Source organism: Quercus robur, chromosome 6 (genome assembly GCF_932294415.1).
Source record: "Quercus robur chromosome 6, dhQueRobu3.1, whole genome shotgun sequence".
Classification (NCBI taxonomy): domain Eukaryota; kingdom Viridiplantae; phylum Streptophyta; class Magnoliopsida; order Fagales; family Fagaceae; genus Quercus; species Quercus robur.
Window position 1 is genome coordinate 6,628,908 of NC_065539.1, and position 16,031 is coordinate 6,644,938.

General features: G+C 35.0%; 1 protein-coding gene across 5 annotated transcripts; it reads left to right on the plus strand.

Moving 5' to 3' along the window:
* The first annotated feature begins 9 nt into the window (after nt 1-9).
* On the plus strand, nt 10-15,484 carry LOC126732486 (serine/threonine-protein kinase TIO). 5 transcript variants are annotated; one of them, XM_050435356.1, is made up of 24 exons: nt 10-218; nt 417-510; nt 627-726; nt 835-909; nt 1,588-1,680; nt 1,819-1,893; nt 2,023-2,115; nt 2,767-2,830; nt 2,953-3,037; nt 4,890-4,962; nt 5,056-5,124; nt 5,223-5,303; nt 5,480-5,558; nt 5,683-5,835; nt 8,052-8,190; nt 9,280-9,451; nt 10,558-10,656; nt 10,743-11,282; nt 11,493-12,644; nt 12,972-13,205; nt 13,601-13,744; nt 13,936-14,016; nt 14,180-14,368; nt 14,934-15,484. In XM_050435356.1, exons 3-24 carry the CDS (start codon nt 637-639, stop codon nt 15,177-15,179), a joined length of 4,026 nt encoding a protein of 1,341 aa, XP_050291313.1. In that variant the 5' UTR covers nt 10-218; nt 417-510; nt 627-636; the 3' UTR covers nt 15,180-15,484. The 5 variants fall into 5 exon arrangements, with proteins under 5 accessions (XP_050291313.1, XP_050291315.1, XP_050291316.1 ...); XM_050435358.1 differs by having other exon boundaries at nt 5,480-5,552; XM_050435359.1 differs by having other exon boundaries at nt 5,501-5,558.
* Nucleotides 15,485-16,031: the final 547 nt, after the last annotated feature.

Here is a 16,031-nt window from a genome sequence, read left to right on the forward strand (position 1 = left end):
GGTATAATTTCTCACTGTTTCTCCGCTTGAATTTCAACGGGCGGGAAAAAAACCTTAGGGGCCCACCCTCCCCTCTCTCCAAAACCAAAACACATTTTTCAAATCTCTCTCTCTCTCTCTCTACTATCAGATTCTCTCATTCTCTTTCTCCGGCCAGATTTGGAAGTATTGGCCTTTGCTTTGTCGGCGCCGAACATTTATCACCGACAATTTCACAGGTACTCCCTCTTTGCTTCATTTGATTTTTCCTGTGGATTAGAAAAAAATTGAATGTGTTTGTGTTTGGATATTCTAGCATATGAAGCACTGGTACTAAAACTATAACACCATGAAAAGTTTCGATTGTACAAAAGATGTTTGGTCAATTGATTCAATGGAGTTTAGAAATAATATTGATTCACTGTTTTTTGCTCAAGCTCCATTTCGAATCAAAGGGAACTGAATCAATCTAGCTATTAGTAGACACACCCAAATCAGCACCTTTGTTTGATTCAATAGAGTCTTATTAAGGTAATTTACGCGATCTTCTTCTTCACACTGAATAATCAGTTGGATTTTTTGGACTTATTGATTGCACTTTAAATTGTTGTTACTCTCATATCTGATAGTGGTAAAGCTACTTGTAGATTTTGAAAGATGGGTATCGAAAACTATCACGTGATTGAGCTCGTTGGGGAAGGTTCGTTTGGTAAGGTATACAAGGGGAGGCGGAAATTTACAGGACAGGTATTGCTTTTTTTTGTGTGTGTGTTTTGAAATTTGAAAGCAATCTTTCTTTGTTGGTGGTTCTGATAATTTTGTTTAGCTATACTGAGGTTTTGTTGTTGTTATTAGACCGTTGCAATGAAATTCATAATGAAGCATGGGAAAAGTGAGAAGGATATTCAGAATCTAAGACAAGAAATTGAGGTAAATTGGACTCATTTGTTCATAAATTATTTGTGTGATAAAGGGCTTATCATTTTGAACATTTAGTTATTTATGCTGGGAATTGGGTTGGTCTAGCTTGTTGTGAATCTTGTTTTGGGCTGGATTTTGGACTTTGTTGTTTTGCCCTTTTTGTGACGGCTTTGCTTCCTATATCTAACTTGCTTCCTAACTTTGCCATTTGATTTTTTTTCCCCGCTTATCGTTTTACTGGTTGTTTGAAGAAGGTTAAGGATTTAACTCCTTGTTTTGGGATTTTAAATGAAATTAGAAACTATATATATATATATATATATTTTAATTTTAAAAATAGATTATATGGCTTTATAATGAAAAACATGTGATCTTGGTCACGTGATGATATCATCTAATCCATCTCACTGGTGGATTTTTGATTAACAGTTGAGAAACCAATAAGATAAGTTGTTTGACAGTAAGGTTATATTATTTTTTCAAATTCTACTCTCTCTCAAAATAAAGCAAGAGTTGTAGAGAGAGAGAGAGAGAGAGGAGTGTGTGTAGGAAGAAAGGGGGCGTGGGAGAGAACACTAGCTTTCTCATAATTAACAATGTGGAGTGTCCAACATTCATCAACCAACCACATTCTTTAATTTCATTGTTTTTCAGCTGATTATATGTATAATCTCCTTGGTTTTGCAGATTCTAAGAAAGTTGAAGCATGAAAATATCATCGAAATGCTTGACTCCTTTGAAAGTGAACAGGAGTTTTGTGTTGTCACAGAATTCGCACAAGTAACCATATCCTTCTTGATCTCTCAAAAGCAAAATTCATTCTTTATATTAATGTAACTATTAAATGATCCTGGAAATATATATAGACACATTATGGAGCATGTTGAGATTCATGAGTTGCCGTTGGTTTTCATGCAGGGTGAACTGTTTGAGATTCTTGAGGATGATAAGTGCCTTCCAGAAGAACAAGTTCAAGCAATTGCAAAGCAGTTGGTAATTTGATCCCATGATTATTGCATCTGACTTAATTGATTGTTTTCTTTTCCAGTCCTTTGGTTTACTATTATGTTCAACTTGGGTATTTCTTATTTCAATTGAAACTTTATTTTGTGGAATTTACAGGTGAGAGCGTTGCATTACTTGCACTCAAACCGTATCATCCATCGTGATATGAAGCCACAAAACATTCTCATTGGTGCTGGGTCTGTGGTTAAGGTTGAGAAGTCGGATAACATCACTACATGTTTAAGAGCATCTATTTATTGAATCTGTTAACTGAATGCGTAGAAGGTTGATTATTGAAAAACAATGTTTAGAAGGTTTATAATCTGTTCAAAATTTTCAAATATTGTCTATTTTTTGAATTTAGAGAACCTTACTAGGTTTGATTGAATAAATTACCATCAGGTCTCTGTGTACTCTGTTTGGATTGGCTCCACTAAATCAAAATTTAACTAATTGATTGTATGTATTTTTTTTTTCTGGTCCAATACTCCAATTACATTGCTTTTTTTTTTTCCCTGTAGCTTTTGCCTGATACTGAATTGTATTATACTAATATCTAGGTATTGTCAAAACTTAGAGTTGTAGCTTGCCAATAAATGAAAAATATCTTGGATTTGATTACCTATGTACTAATTTGTTGGTTCTTTCCATCCATGGGGTGGGATATTGCTATGTATATTTGTAGGCTATTATTTTCATTGGTTTTATCTCTATACTCTCTTGAGACTGTTATTACATATTGATTCTTTCTCCAAAGATTTGGTCTGATGGTTTGATATCGTGTCCTGCTTTGTATTAAATGTTTAATTCTTCTAATTTCTTGTGGTTGTTCATGACTTATAAATTTTTCGTTTATCACAGCTTTGTGATTTTGGGTTTGCACGTGCAATGTCCACGAATACTGTTGTTTTGAGATCCATAAAAGGTTTGTCCAATCTTTGCATTAAATTTCTGGTTACCTTTCTATTTTGTGAGCTTTTATTGAGATGCTATGATATCCTTGAGGAATTAAGGGTTTCTAATACAACTTCCATCTATATTATTCAGGCACTCCACTGTATATGGCTCCGGAACTGGTACGGGAACAGCCTTACAACCACACGGCTGATTTATGGTCCCTTGGAGTTATTCTGTATGTTAAATCTCATTGATTGTACTTTGGAATTGTTTATTGTTAAATTAGTTGGATTGGATGCCATGTTGGTAGTGCTTTTGAATCTTTTTCATTTGAACTGTAACTTGGTTTAAGAAATTTTCTAATTTGATTGATTGCTTGCATTCTATTCTTTATTTTAGTTTACTTCAAGCTTTGACTCTCATCCAGTTGCACTTGGGCTGGAAAAGGGGTATGAAGCACCCTTATTTTGTGTTGCATTGACCAAAAGGAAACACATTCAATCACACACGGGCTTTGGGCCCAAGTAAACACCCCTTTTTTTTTTGATAAGTAGGGCTCAAGTGAACACCTATAACATGGAATAAGGTGACCAAATGAGTCCCTTGTCAGCTTTCATCATATTTTCAAATTTAAACTTTATGTTGATTTATTATTTAGGGGATTTTCTTTATTTTAGTTTACTTCAAGTTTTGACTCTCATCCAGTTGCACTTGGGCTCGAAAAGGGGTATGACGCACCCTTATTTTGTGTTGCATTGACCAAAAGGAAACACATTCAATCACACACGGGCTTTGGGCTCAAGTAAACACCCCTTTTTTTTTTTGATAAGTAGGGCTCAAGTGAACACCTATAACATGGAATAAGGTGACCAAATGAGTCCCTTGTCAGCTTTCATCATATTTTCAAATTTAAATTTTATGTTGATTTATTATTTAGGGGATTTTGCATGATACCCTATTTTTTTCCTTTTGTTTTCTTTTACAAGTTTTTCTTTAAAATATAAATTTTAGTCCAATAACTAATTTGTAACATGTTAAATTCTGGATTGTTCAATCTTCATAAGATACTCAACGTTTCTTTTCATTAAATTTATTACTATCCGTCCAGGCATAGGCTTTGGTTGTGGATACTGAATTGTAGACCTTAATGCGTAGACTGCAAATAGAGACTAATGACACCACTTTCTTCTTTTGCCTGCCAAAGAGAGCCTCTTTACTTTATTTAATGATAGGAAAATTTTATTCAAAACAGAATATTTTGGCTAAGAAATTGAAGAATTGCAATCAGAAGCTTTACAGTGTCTAATTTGCCCGTTGTTTAGGATTCTCATTCACTGGTTCAGTTACAAGCTCCTATGCCAAAAGACTCTTTTTGATTGGTCTAGATGTTGGGGCTCCTCAAATTGTTCTTCTATCATTGAGTTTCTTTCTTCTCTTAGAATTGCACCTTAAGTTTTTTTCCTTCTTGTTGTTTGTTGCTTTTTCTTGCGTTCACCATCATGAACACCTTGTATTTGCTTTCTTTGTTTTTTCATCTTGATTAATATTATTCTTATTACCTATAAAAAAAAGAAGAAAAAAAAGAAGAAAGAATGGTCATTATAAATTTAAGTGCTGAATTGGGAATAATCTAGTTTAAGTTGCATGGTGGAAAGGACAGCCGTTGATAGTTTTTTGCTTAGACATTGATGTTGTTGCAAAGTCCACAGTAGAGTAGTCTTGTGATCCCCAAGCCCATTGTTTACTTTTACTCTAGCATACTTTGAAGTCTTCCTTTTATAGACATCCTTAAATTTCATTCTTTGGCAGTAATTATTATTATTATTATTATTATCTCTGATTCATTTGGAATTTCATCTTGATTATAGATCTTATGTGAAAATCCCTATTATTGACTTATTTGAATATAGAAAATTTATATTGCTCTATAAAAGAGCAAGTTGCCTTTCGCAGAAAAATAAAAAATAATTATAACATTGATTAATCTCAAATTTAACAATTACCTGCTTCAGTACTTATAGCATTATCTCTTCCTTTTTCCTTCATGTTCTTCTTGAATTGAAACTATTTTGTCATGGACACTACAGGTACGAATTATTTGTTGGACAGCCCCCATTTTATACAAATTCTGTGTATGCACTCATCCGGCATATTGTTAAGGTACATTTGCTCAAACATCATGTGAGTTTGTTGTTAGTTTAGATTTGTTATGCCGTATAAAGGTACAAGCTAATGTTCAATGCCGTATTCCAGGATCCAGTTAAATATCCAGACAATATGAGTCAAAATTTCAAAAGCTTTTTGAGGGGTTTGCTTAATAAGGTTGTTTTATGGTTCAAGTGAATGAACTCTTGATTAATAGTTTTTAACTCCCATTGATGTCAAAGTTCTAAGATGATTTTTCAATTCATGAAAAACAGGTACCACAAAACCGACTAACTTGGCCCACCCTTCTTGAGCACCCCTTTGTTCAAGAAACTTCAGATGAAGTGGATGCTAGGGTAATTATACATCACATTAACATTTCCTTTAAATATTAGAATCTAAAATAGTAGTATAAAGCCAGTCTTATTATAATCTGGCAAAGACTATTTTGGTTCCTTTTATGTGATACAATGCAACATTTTTTAGAATTTTTATCTTGAGTTCTTATCTATAAATTTACGGAAGTTTTTAGTATCTAGCAATCCATTTCCAGGAAATGCGTGCTGCAACTGCTGCAGCTAGAGGATGTGATGCAGCATGGAGAGGTGAAGGTAACACTGTTTAAATATAACCGAGTTTAATGTTTTACCATCTTAGAGCCAGGCTGCCTCAGTATTTAAGCTATTTAAATGTCCTTTTTTTTATATTTTAGAATTAATTATTACCGTATTATAGGTAAAAGCAACTCTCCAGCTACTTTTGAGAGCAATAATGGTCCAAGCCTAAAGAGTGATGCTCACTTAAATAGTCCAAACTCAGCAACATGCAATCCTTCACCACGTGAGGAGTTATCACGGTTTGCAAGTCCTAATGATGCTAAACAATCAGGTAAATCAAATTATTTGTGTTCAGTTGTTGTATGATGATTCTAGGACAGAAATTCTGTTTGATGCCTGTAATGATTTTTTTGCAATTTTTTGTGCTAGCAATTTTCTCCATAGCCTGTGTGCTATAATTTGCTAGCTGATTGATTGCTTTAAATTATTTTTAAGCTGAGGCCACTTTTATGGATATGATGTTCTAATTGAAATTTTAGTAAATAACTGGTAAATTTAGCTCCTTGGTTAATTTCTTTAGTTGCTTGTTTATATCATATTCTTATAATGTCTTTAGTAGCCAACTATTATATTCTTAGTAGTACTCATAAAAAAAAAACTATTATATGCTTAGTAGTAACACATAAGCTTTCATTCTGTTGACATCATTCTATTGACATCTCTGATGAGTTTGATCAACTAACATGGAAAAAATCCCACCAAGGAACCTGTTAGTTGTCTTGTAATCATTAATCAACTTGCCATCTCTCAAAGCCGCTTAGCGGTAGCGCTGTGGTTTGTCCTATTGCCCTAGAGAAGCCACTAACCAATATTGGCAGATTCCTTGATGGTAGTGGATAATACCACCCCCTATCTGCCCCATCTATATTAACTTTAACCCAACATTCTGCCGGCTTTTCCCATTTAACATTGGCAGTGGTAGCATTCTTAGTTGCAAAGCCTCATCCTATAATTGTGTGTAACTTAAACGCTCTATGAATGCAATTTTTATGGAGAGAAGGATTAGCTTTCTAGTGCTGGAATGCAACTCATTTTTTATGCAGCCAAGGAGATGAAATTACAAATGGAAAATATACTTTCCAAGGCAGATGTAACAGATGAAACTCCTCTTTAGAACAACTATTCCATTTTTTTTACTAGGCATCAAGCTTAAGCTCAAAAACAGATGGCCTCATTTGGTATAACCAAACTACTCTAGAATATCATTGCAAACTTGCACTCCTTGAGCACATGTAGGATGGAATTTGTGCACATACCATGAATAGGACATACAGAAGAGATATTCAACCACAGAGCATCTTTTCATTCACCAACTTCCAGTTGAGTTTGCCAATAAGGTTAAGTTATTTGGTCTTGCCACTTGTAGTCCTAGCCTCCTTGGAGGTCACCAACTTTTTCCAACCAACTAGGTGCAATCTGCAATGTTCTTCTGAGGAGCCCCAAAGAAAGTTTCAGTTAATATTGTCTACGTTGTTACGAACTCTTATAGGTAGGGCTTCACCCTGCATGTAATAATCAGATATGATCAAGGTGACAAATTGCACTAAAGTAGTATAACCTGCAAAGGCAAGTAATTTAGCCTTCCATCCCATTAGTTTGCTTTGAACTTTGTCTATCATAAATTGGAACTGTTGATTGCTAGGTTCTTGCATGTTTGAGAGAGAAACCAAGGTATTTTCCAAGGTTGTTAGTGGCTTGAAATTTCAGTATTTCAGAAATGACCTATGAGTAATAAGGTAGCTTTTGGAAATTCAAAATGACATAAAAAAAAGAGTTAAATGGTATCGTAGTCTTGGGGGTACAATCTATATCATGTTCTCAAATCTCCTGTTTTCAACATCTTTGGGTCCTATTGAGTTTTGTACTTATGGAAAGAGAAGACTTCCAAAGAAGGATTCTATGGCTGTTAATTGATTAACTGAATTGACCGTCACCAGTTGGCCCAATCTGTAAGCTGCCTTCTTGCCCCAGTATAATGACATTTACATAAACTATGCATATTGGATTTTAATGTTTAAAATTAAACTATTATCAACGAAGTCTATTTTTATGTTTTATTCCATCTTGCTCTATCAATTGCACACTAAGTAAAAAAAATATCCATATAACTATTTTCCTTTCTTACATGAAACTGGCATAATTGATTTTTAAGTTTTATTCAATATACCCACATAGACATAGGCCAAGATGTTTGTAGTTTAGGTGGCATTGCCTGCTCTCTTTTATAAGAAGAACCATGGTTCTAATCCCCCCTCCCTCATTGTTGTATCCATAAAATTATTAGGAAAAATATATGCACACAGACGTACTCATGTTTGCATTTATGTATGTTTTGATGAGTGAAAATAAAGTAGTTTATTGAGGCCCATTTTCTTGTCTAGATTTGATTATATTTTGCTTTATTTGTTTGAGGAGAAGAACTCTTGATAACTGTTCATATCTCATAACAGTTGTATGATATGGTTAACTTGTTCTATTTTTCTCTAGGTTGTCAGACATTGGACAGACTGGAAAACACTTCCCGCACAGTCAAGGGAGCACAAATAATTGGTCAAGATAACGAAGCATTAGCACATGTTTTGCTACAGTTGAAAAGATGGTCTACTGGATCTCAACATTCTTGCAGGTAAAATTGGATACATGCATCCCTAGTGTATGTTTCGTTTTGCATATTTATGTATGATTTTATTTTGTATCAAACGTTAAGTTTGACAAAATTTGTTGCTTAGTCCATTGTCAACTTATGTTCAAGCTGTGAGACATTTCTTTTCTCTTGCTTCAAAGATATGATGCTTCCTTAGACATTAAATATTTTATCCCTACTTGTTATGGATTGTGTCCTAAGGTAACACATTTTTTTTGGTATATAAATTGATATGAGCTTGTTTTAGATGCATATAGTAGGTTCTTTTTAAGTACTTTCTCTTGTAATCTCCCACTAGGGTTGCCCCCCTTTTTGCACTTTTTAAATTTAGTACTTATAAAAAGTTGATGTATTTGATGATTGCATAACTCTTCACTCTAACGGTCTCATGTCATGGTGTGGAAATAGAGCACAATCTATTTATTAAGCAGTGAACAATTATTCACATGCTAGTAACTGAGGGCTCTTTCCTATGATCGTAACCTAAAACCCATAGTGAAATTTTTTTAGATTACACTGAAATATTGAAGTGCCCTTTCATTGTAATATACTTTCAAAGATTCAGAAGTGAAATAACAAGCTTGCAGAGCATGCTTATCTGAGTAGTGAGAATTGGATAGACTTAATACAAGACAGCACACTGGAGGATTGGTGCATTTACTGGCAGTTGGATTAGTATAGCTACATTCAGTTGCAAAAGGTGTTCTTGCTAAGTTGCTTGGAAAGAGAGAGGCAGGATGACATGGGAATTTTTAGATAACTATCTAGTTCTGACTAGGTTTTTGGTTTGTTTCATGATTCAGTATCATAATATTCTTACTTGTACCAAAGACTAATTATATGGAAATTCTGCACATATTGAATTGATCTCATTTCCTATAATGCTACTTCATTATATAAACATTTATTTATTATGATAATTATTATAAAAACATTTATATTTCACCTCACTGCATTACTTTAGGAATATCTTATTGTGGTAGGTTAATTGGTTGTAGTCTTTTTTATTCATGCACTAGATACCTCTTAGTAATTTATTTGCAAGACTTGATGGCTTATCAAACACTGCAGGGATCAAGATGTTATTAGTTCAAGTCAGTCGCTCAGAATTCTTTTGAACCTACTTGCAGCTGGTGCCATCAATTCTAGTGGACTACTTGATGAAATAATACGTGAACTTCTTGTTTTCACTGCTACTGTTGTTAGCTTGAAATCTTCTGAATTTAATGACTTAATAGCAAAGGTATATCTCTGCTAGATTTCATTTAGAAATTTCTGACTTTTGATTCTCAATACCTTCATATGTCATACCATGCGGCCATAATGTTGGAGACTTGTGTTCTATGGAGATACTCTGTCCAGCCCAATTGTTAGTCCTCTATTTCTTTTTGGGATGTCCCAAAATATAGTCCTCTTTGAAAAGTCAATAAACAAATTTCCTAACCTACCCTTTACTTTATTTAAACAGTTAGTACTCTTCTTTTAGTAGAGTTTAAATTAATGATAAAATTTGTTACACACACTGTTACACACTTTTTTTTGAACTAAAAATATAAAGTTGAAGACACGATTTCAATTTAAAAAAATTGTGTAACCGTGTGTGTATAACAGAGTGTGTGTAACAAACTCTACCCTTTAACTAATGAGTGTAGTTTTAGAAACTTGTATCTTTTATTTAAAAGGCAACACATTAAATGATATTTCCTTAAAAAGTTGGATTCTAAATAGGGCCAACAAATGGGATGGAGGTAGTAATTGGCTGCTGACAATGTAAGTCTGATCCTGGTTTAGGCTTGAATTATACCCCCCAAATACTTAGGGCCATCTATTGTGAAATTCATCCATAATATATAATCCTATATGCATAAACAAAAACAAATTTTACAATTTAATAGTGAACCCTCTGAAAAATTCAGGGAGAATACTTACAAAAAAAGAAAATTACAGAGTAATGTCCCGGAGCCCGGCTACTGTCCTGAGGCACCGATCGGGAAAGTCATAAAGGGACGTTAAACGTAATTCTAGAAGAGTGTTACCACTACAAAAAAAATCCGAGTCTTGGCAGTTCAAGTGAAAGTTTATTAGACTAGTCCCTTTCCCCTCACATGTATTTTTTTTTTTTCATGAAGTTTTGTATATTTGTTGTTTTCTTTCATCAACTTCAAAGGCATGAAATTGCTGCTGTTTTTTATCATTATATTTGTCAACTATGAGAATAATCCCTCTGATAGCTTTTAAATGTTGAGAGCTGAATAAGTCCTCAATTTTAACATTCTTTATCTATAGTGTGGTTTTCACTATTTTGTGATTGCTGCTGGCTGATGCAACTGTGATCTCATACTTTTGTAGAGTTTTTCAGTGATCAAAATGGTGCTTGATAATTGTGGAAGTGGCATTGCAAGTTCATATTTCAGGCACTGGGTTGCATTATCTGAGATTTTTTCACAGGTCTAATTCCTTCTATGGTACAAAAAACGTTATTTGGCAACAAGTATGCACTTATTTCTTTCTTTCTCATCGTGTTGACTATATAGGTTGTTGGTTGCAATGAAGAGGCATGTGGAAGAGTTTTGTACGAGTCCAGTGCTTGCATTACCATCATGTTATCCAGAGTTGCTCAGGGTCTTAAGGCAACTCATTTGACTTCGAGTCCTGAAGCGGGTTCTGCTCTTAATGAAACATTTAAAAAAATCTTGGATCATGCTAAAACGACTGGCTTAGTGGATCTTTTGTGTCACTGCTTAGTAAATTCAGGCTCAAGTCTTATTTCGGGTTCTTCAAATATGTTGCGTGCTGCATGTGAAGCATGTAGGGCTACTTGGTCACTCATAGATGCATTGGAAACCCTTTTCCTGAGGGAAAGTCCCCTTTTATTTCCATTAAATGCTTTGCGGAGTCATTCGTTAGTTCGACTTGACATTAGGGACCATGAACGAGGCTCATTGATTGGCACTGAATCAGCAAAAATTGTTGATGTGGTGACAAGAACATTTGTTAGGTCAAAAGCGGTGCAGGTTGCCATTTACTATTGCCTTCATCAACGACTTGAGGCTGCAATGTCTGCTGGCATTCAGGTGTTTGTCTCTCAACCTAAGTTTTTGAAAATTTTTCGTGCACACGTAAGACCCCAATGAAAACAAGTTATATAATGATTTCAAAGAACCAATACAGTAGTTAATCTTAGAGATTTTCTACCTGCGCTTAATTATTCTTTTGTTTGTATCATGCTTGCATGATTGTCGGCACCTTTTAGGTAAAATTTAATATAATTTCTGTTGTTTCAGCTCTTGTCAAGGTGTTGTGTACATAGTGGACTTGTTCCAGGTGTTCTTTGTGGACTTCCCAGTTCCTTACCTGTAACTACTGTTGTCAGTGGTGGAGGGGATGGTACTCTTGTCTCTGAGATATTCTCTATATTGTCTCTCTGCACTTCATCTTCAAATAAAGATCCACAAACAGGAGAAACAAATAATTTGAGGTGTAAATTAAGCAATCCTTATACCTTGGTTCTTCATTCATGCCTAATCCTTGCAACAGTTGCACAGTGTTTAAAGTCCACTGGAAGAAATTCTGCATTGTTTATGCTTACAACCTCCCCAAAGAAGCAGCAATCTCGACTTTCAGGGCTTGCACACCATTTTTCTTCCTCTGATGACGGAATTAACTCATTTCAACCTCATAGTGCGTCAGCTATGCTGGCTCTTGCATCCATTCTATCCCTTGAAGCTGGATCTTCTATTGAGTCTCCAGTCTCTGAAAATGCTCTGCCTTTGATTCCTAGAACTGCCACACTTTGTGATTATCTCAAATATTCATCTAGTAATGAAACTGAAGTGGATCCCAGTTACCTGAATGGTGTTCTCTCTTATTGGCATGGCCCTAGAGATGGATGTGTTGGCTTGTTAGAGGCCCGGCTCAAGTGGGGAGGACCATTAGCTGTTCAGCAGTTGTGTGCAAGTGGTATCCCTCTGCTTCTTGTTGAGTTGTTAGCCAACAGCTCAAATGCTTCTCAAGGGATTGACATCTCAAAAGATCGAATTGGGCTATCCCCTATAGGGGTTGTGTGGACAGTTTCATCAATATGTCACTGCCTTTCAGGTGGAGCTTTAACTTTTCGTCAGATTTTGGTTAGGAGTGAACACATCAAGCTTATCTGTGACCTAATATCTGATGTACATCTCAAGCTTGTAAACTGCTGGGGTGGGCCTGGTGGAGGGAAGGATGGAGTCAGAGATATAATAAATGCAGTAGTAGATATCTTAGCATTCCCTTTTGTTGCTATACAGAACGGTCCTGGTTTGCCATCTGCCACTGCTTCTGTAAACAGTGGGTTCCTTCTCAACATGGGTTCACCAGGTGGGAAAGTATGCATGGAAGAGAATATGGTAAAAGTAATTGAGGAAGATTTGACAAAGTATATTAAAATCCTTTTGGAGGTTAGGTCTTCTTTCCCTTCTTTTTGGGGTTAGGGGCCTCCGGGGATGGGGGAATCATTTCTGGACATGTGCTTTTGAGGTTGTTTGGTAGACTGTTTATAAACTCTGTTCATTGGATGAGTTGCTAAAACTGAGAGGACTATGTGATTCTCATTCTAATTGTTATATCTTTTTGGAGAAAATAAATCCGATGTCGGTGCTAAATTTCTAATATGTATTTCAATTATAGTATGAGTTTGACTAATGCTTTAATATGATGAATTATAATAACATCTTGATACTGAGAGGGCTATGTGTTTCTCATTTTATTACTTCTTGAGTTTTCAGTTGGGAGTGCCTATTCTTATTCTTCGGTGTTTGGAGCATGTCGAGTTAAAAGATTTGGGAAGGCCTGTTGCGTTTCTTGCTAAAATGATAACCCATCGACCTCTAGCAGTTCAACTTGTGAGTAAAGGCTTGTTAGATTCAAAGACGATGAAAAGGTTGCTTGATAGTTCATGCCCAAGAGAAGTCACGCTAGATATTTTGATGATAGTTTCTGATCTAGCCCGCATGGATAAGGTGAGATTTTGATTCTATCAAATGGTTTTTGCTGCTTATGCAAATATCAAGAGTTAGCATATGTTCTTTACTTTACTCTTGTTATTTTGTTAAATTAAAATGAAAATTATTGAATACTCCAAGTACCATAAATGCGTACTCCTCTCTCTTACATGAATTATGGGTTCCACCATGAATTTAATTAGTGTACTCACAATTATGTGAGGGGGGAGTATGCATTTATGGTACTTCAATAGTAAATAATTATCCAAATTAAATAGATTGTATTTGTCATGTTTAGCCTTTTTTCCACCCATAGTATTTTCACTTTCAGTCCTTTCACCTTTCCACACCTTGAACGCTTCATACCCATTGATTCCTTCATAACTGCAAGTCATGGGTTTTGTGGTGTCTAGGGATTCTATGAATACATCAATCGGGCTTCTGTTTTAGAATTTTTGAAGGATTTTCTCACCCATGAAGATCCCAATGTACGTGCAAAGGCTTGCAGTGCTCTGGGCAACATGTGTCGGCACAATTCCTACTTTTATAGTTCACTAGTAAGTAACCTTGTGATATATATTTTCTTAAATTTTGTGGACATTCTACAAATTAATTCCTCTTCTGGATTTTTGAAGCTATGTACCAGAATGTTTTCGTTGGACCATGCATTTACTCATGGCATACTTGAACGTAATATATGGCAGTGGATTAATTGTGCGTTTTTTCTACTTTTAATATATTTATCTAGGCAAGGAATCGGATTATTGGCCTCCTCATTGATCGATGTGATGATCCAGACAAACGCACACGAAAATTTGCATGCTTTGCTGTAACTTCTAATCCCATTTTTTATGACAGTTTCTTTACTTCAAACACTGTTGCAGTAGAATATAACCTTTTCCTATCATTCATCTTATCTATATGAGATGAATATTGAAGGTATGTCCTGATAGATATAATGCTACGTTTTATTTTATTTTATTTTTATCCAGATTGGAAATGCAGCCTACCATAATGACACACTGTATGAAGAGCTTCGGAGATCCATTCCTCAACTTGCAAACTTGCTGCTTTCGGCAGAGGAAGACAAGACTAAGGCCAATGCTGCAGGTGCATTAAGTAATCTTGTTCGCAACTCCAACAAGCTTTGTGAAGATATTGTATCTAAAGGAGCCATGCAGGTTTGTGAATGCACTGTATTATGATTCTAATGTTACTTTATGCATGCATTTTGAGGAGGGATCTGTAGCTAGTTGCATATTCTGTAATAAGTGTGAGAATTGTCAAATGGCCTTAATTAACAAAATTTAATCCCTAGAACTTGAATTTGTAATTTTTTATGTGGTATATTTAATTGAGCTGTAGACCTTGATACCTTTTTGCTTTCCAGTTTACTGTTTATGTCTGTTACATAAAGGATGACAAATTAACAATTTAGACACTGGCCATATAAACACATGGCTTTTGTCTCCTTTAATAAGATGGTGTTCTAGGAAGGGTGTGAACACATCTTTGGGAAGAAAAGCTACCTCTCCTTGAATAGCTTATTTCGTACTATGATTAAAAGATTGGTTAAACAATTCAAAACGTTGTTGAGGCTAAAAAATTGACTCAAGAACTTTATTTGCTTGCAACAGGACTTATATGACATACCAAAGTTTTTTCCTGTTATTCACCATTTTAATGCTACTACAGTTGTCATATTTGAAATTATGAATTATAATGTGAGTGGGTTTGGTTTTGCAGGCTTTACTGAAGTTAGTAGCTGACTGTTCTGTGGTAGCCCTGAACCCAAGTAGAAAAGATGCTGTAAATGAGTCACCATTAAAAATAGCACTTTTTTCTTTGGCAAAGATGTGTTCACACCCACCGTGCAAGCAGTTTCTTTGTTCATCAGAGTTGTTTCCAGTTATTGGACGGCTTCGACAATCCCCAGAATCAACAATTTCCCAGTATGCCTCAGTCATCATTAGCAAAGTCTCTGATTCTTGAGGGCCTAAATTGATATGATAATGGAAGTCAGCTTGATTTCCACTAATCAATCATAGTGATTGCCACCATACTGTTGAAGGTTGAAATAGAAAATGTGAAGAAGCTAGCTTGCCAAAAACTGCTACTTAGTAAATGGTGTAAAATAGTCCTTGCACGCATTTCTTGTATATGGATTACTTGTTCAATGTTCCAACCATATCTTGTTCATATTATGTAATTGTGCAAGCTTGTTGGTGCACATCTTTCTCGCAAAGGATTTGTGCTCTGTTTGCTAGCTTCAAGATAAATATCTCTTTTGGATGCCAGGGCACTCTTGTTTTTCATCAGCTTGAAGAGCTTTCAAAAGTTGTATTTTTTTAGTAGCCAATATATATATTTGAAAATACTAAGTATTTTAACACACACATAGGGAAATGGGAGAAAGTCTTAAAGAAACTGACAGGGTCTACCTCTTAGTAGCCAAATAGATTGTGAAGGAAATCAGACCAAAATACATATCATAAACTTGCAATAATGTATTTATGTTGATAGGACTTCATAACCTCTAGCTTCTCTAGCTTATATGATTTTAGTGTTAAAGATCATTACTTTTACTATACTTTATAGATATATGTAAATATAATTTCTCATAAAATCAAAATTGATATTGGAGGAACTTGCTACTAAGGGTCTGCTTGGATATCGTTTATTGGTAAAAACTGAAAATTGAAAATACTGTAGCAAAATAATTTTTAAATGTGTAAATAGTACCGTGGGACCTAGTTTTAAAAAAAAAGTTGCTGAATTCTGTACTTGTAGGTCTTGTGATCAGTGCACAAGGCCTACATAAAAAAACACTTCCGCTGGGAAAAG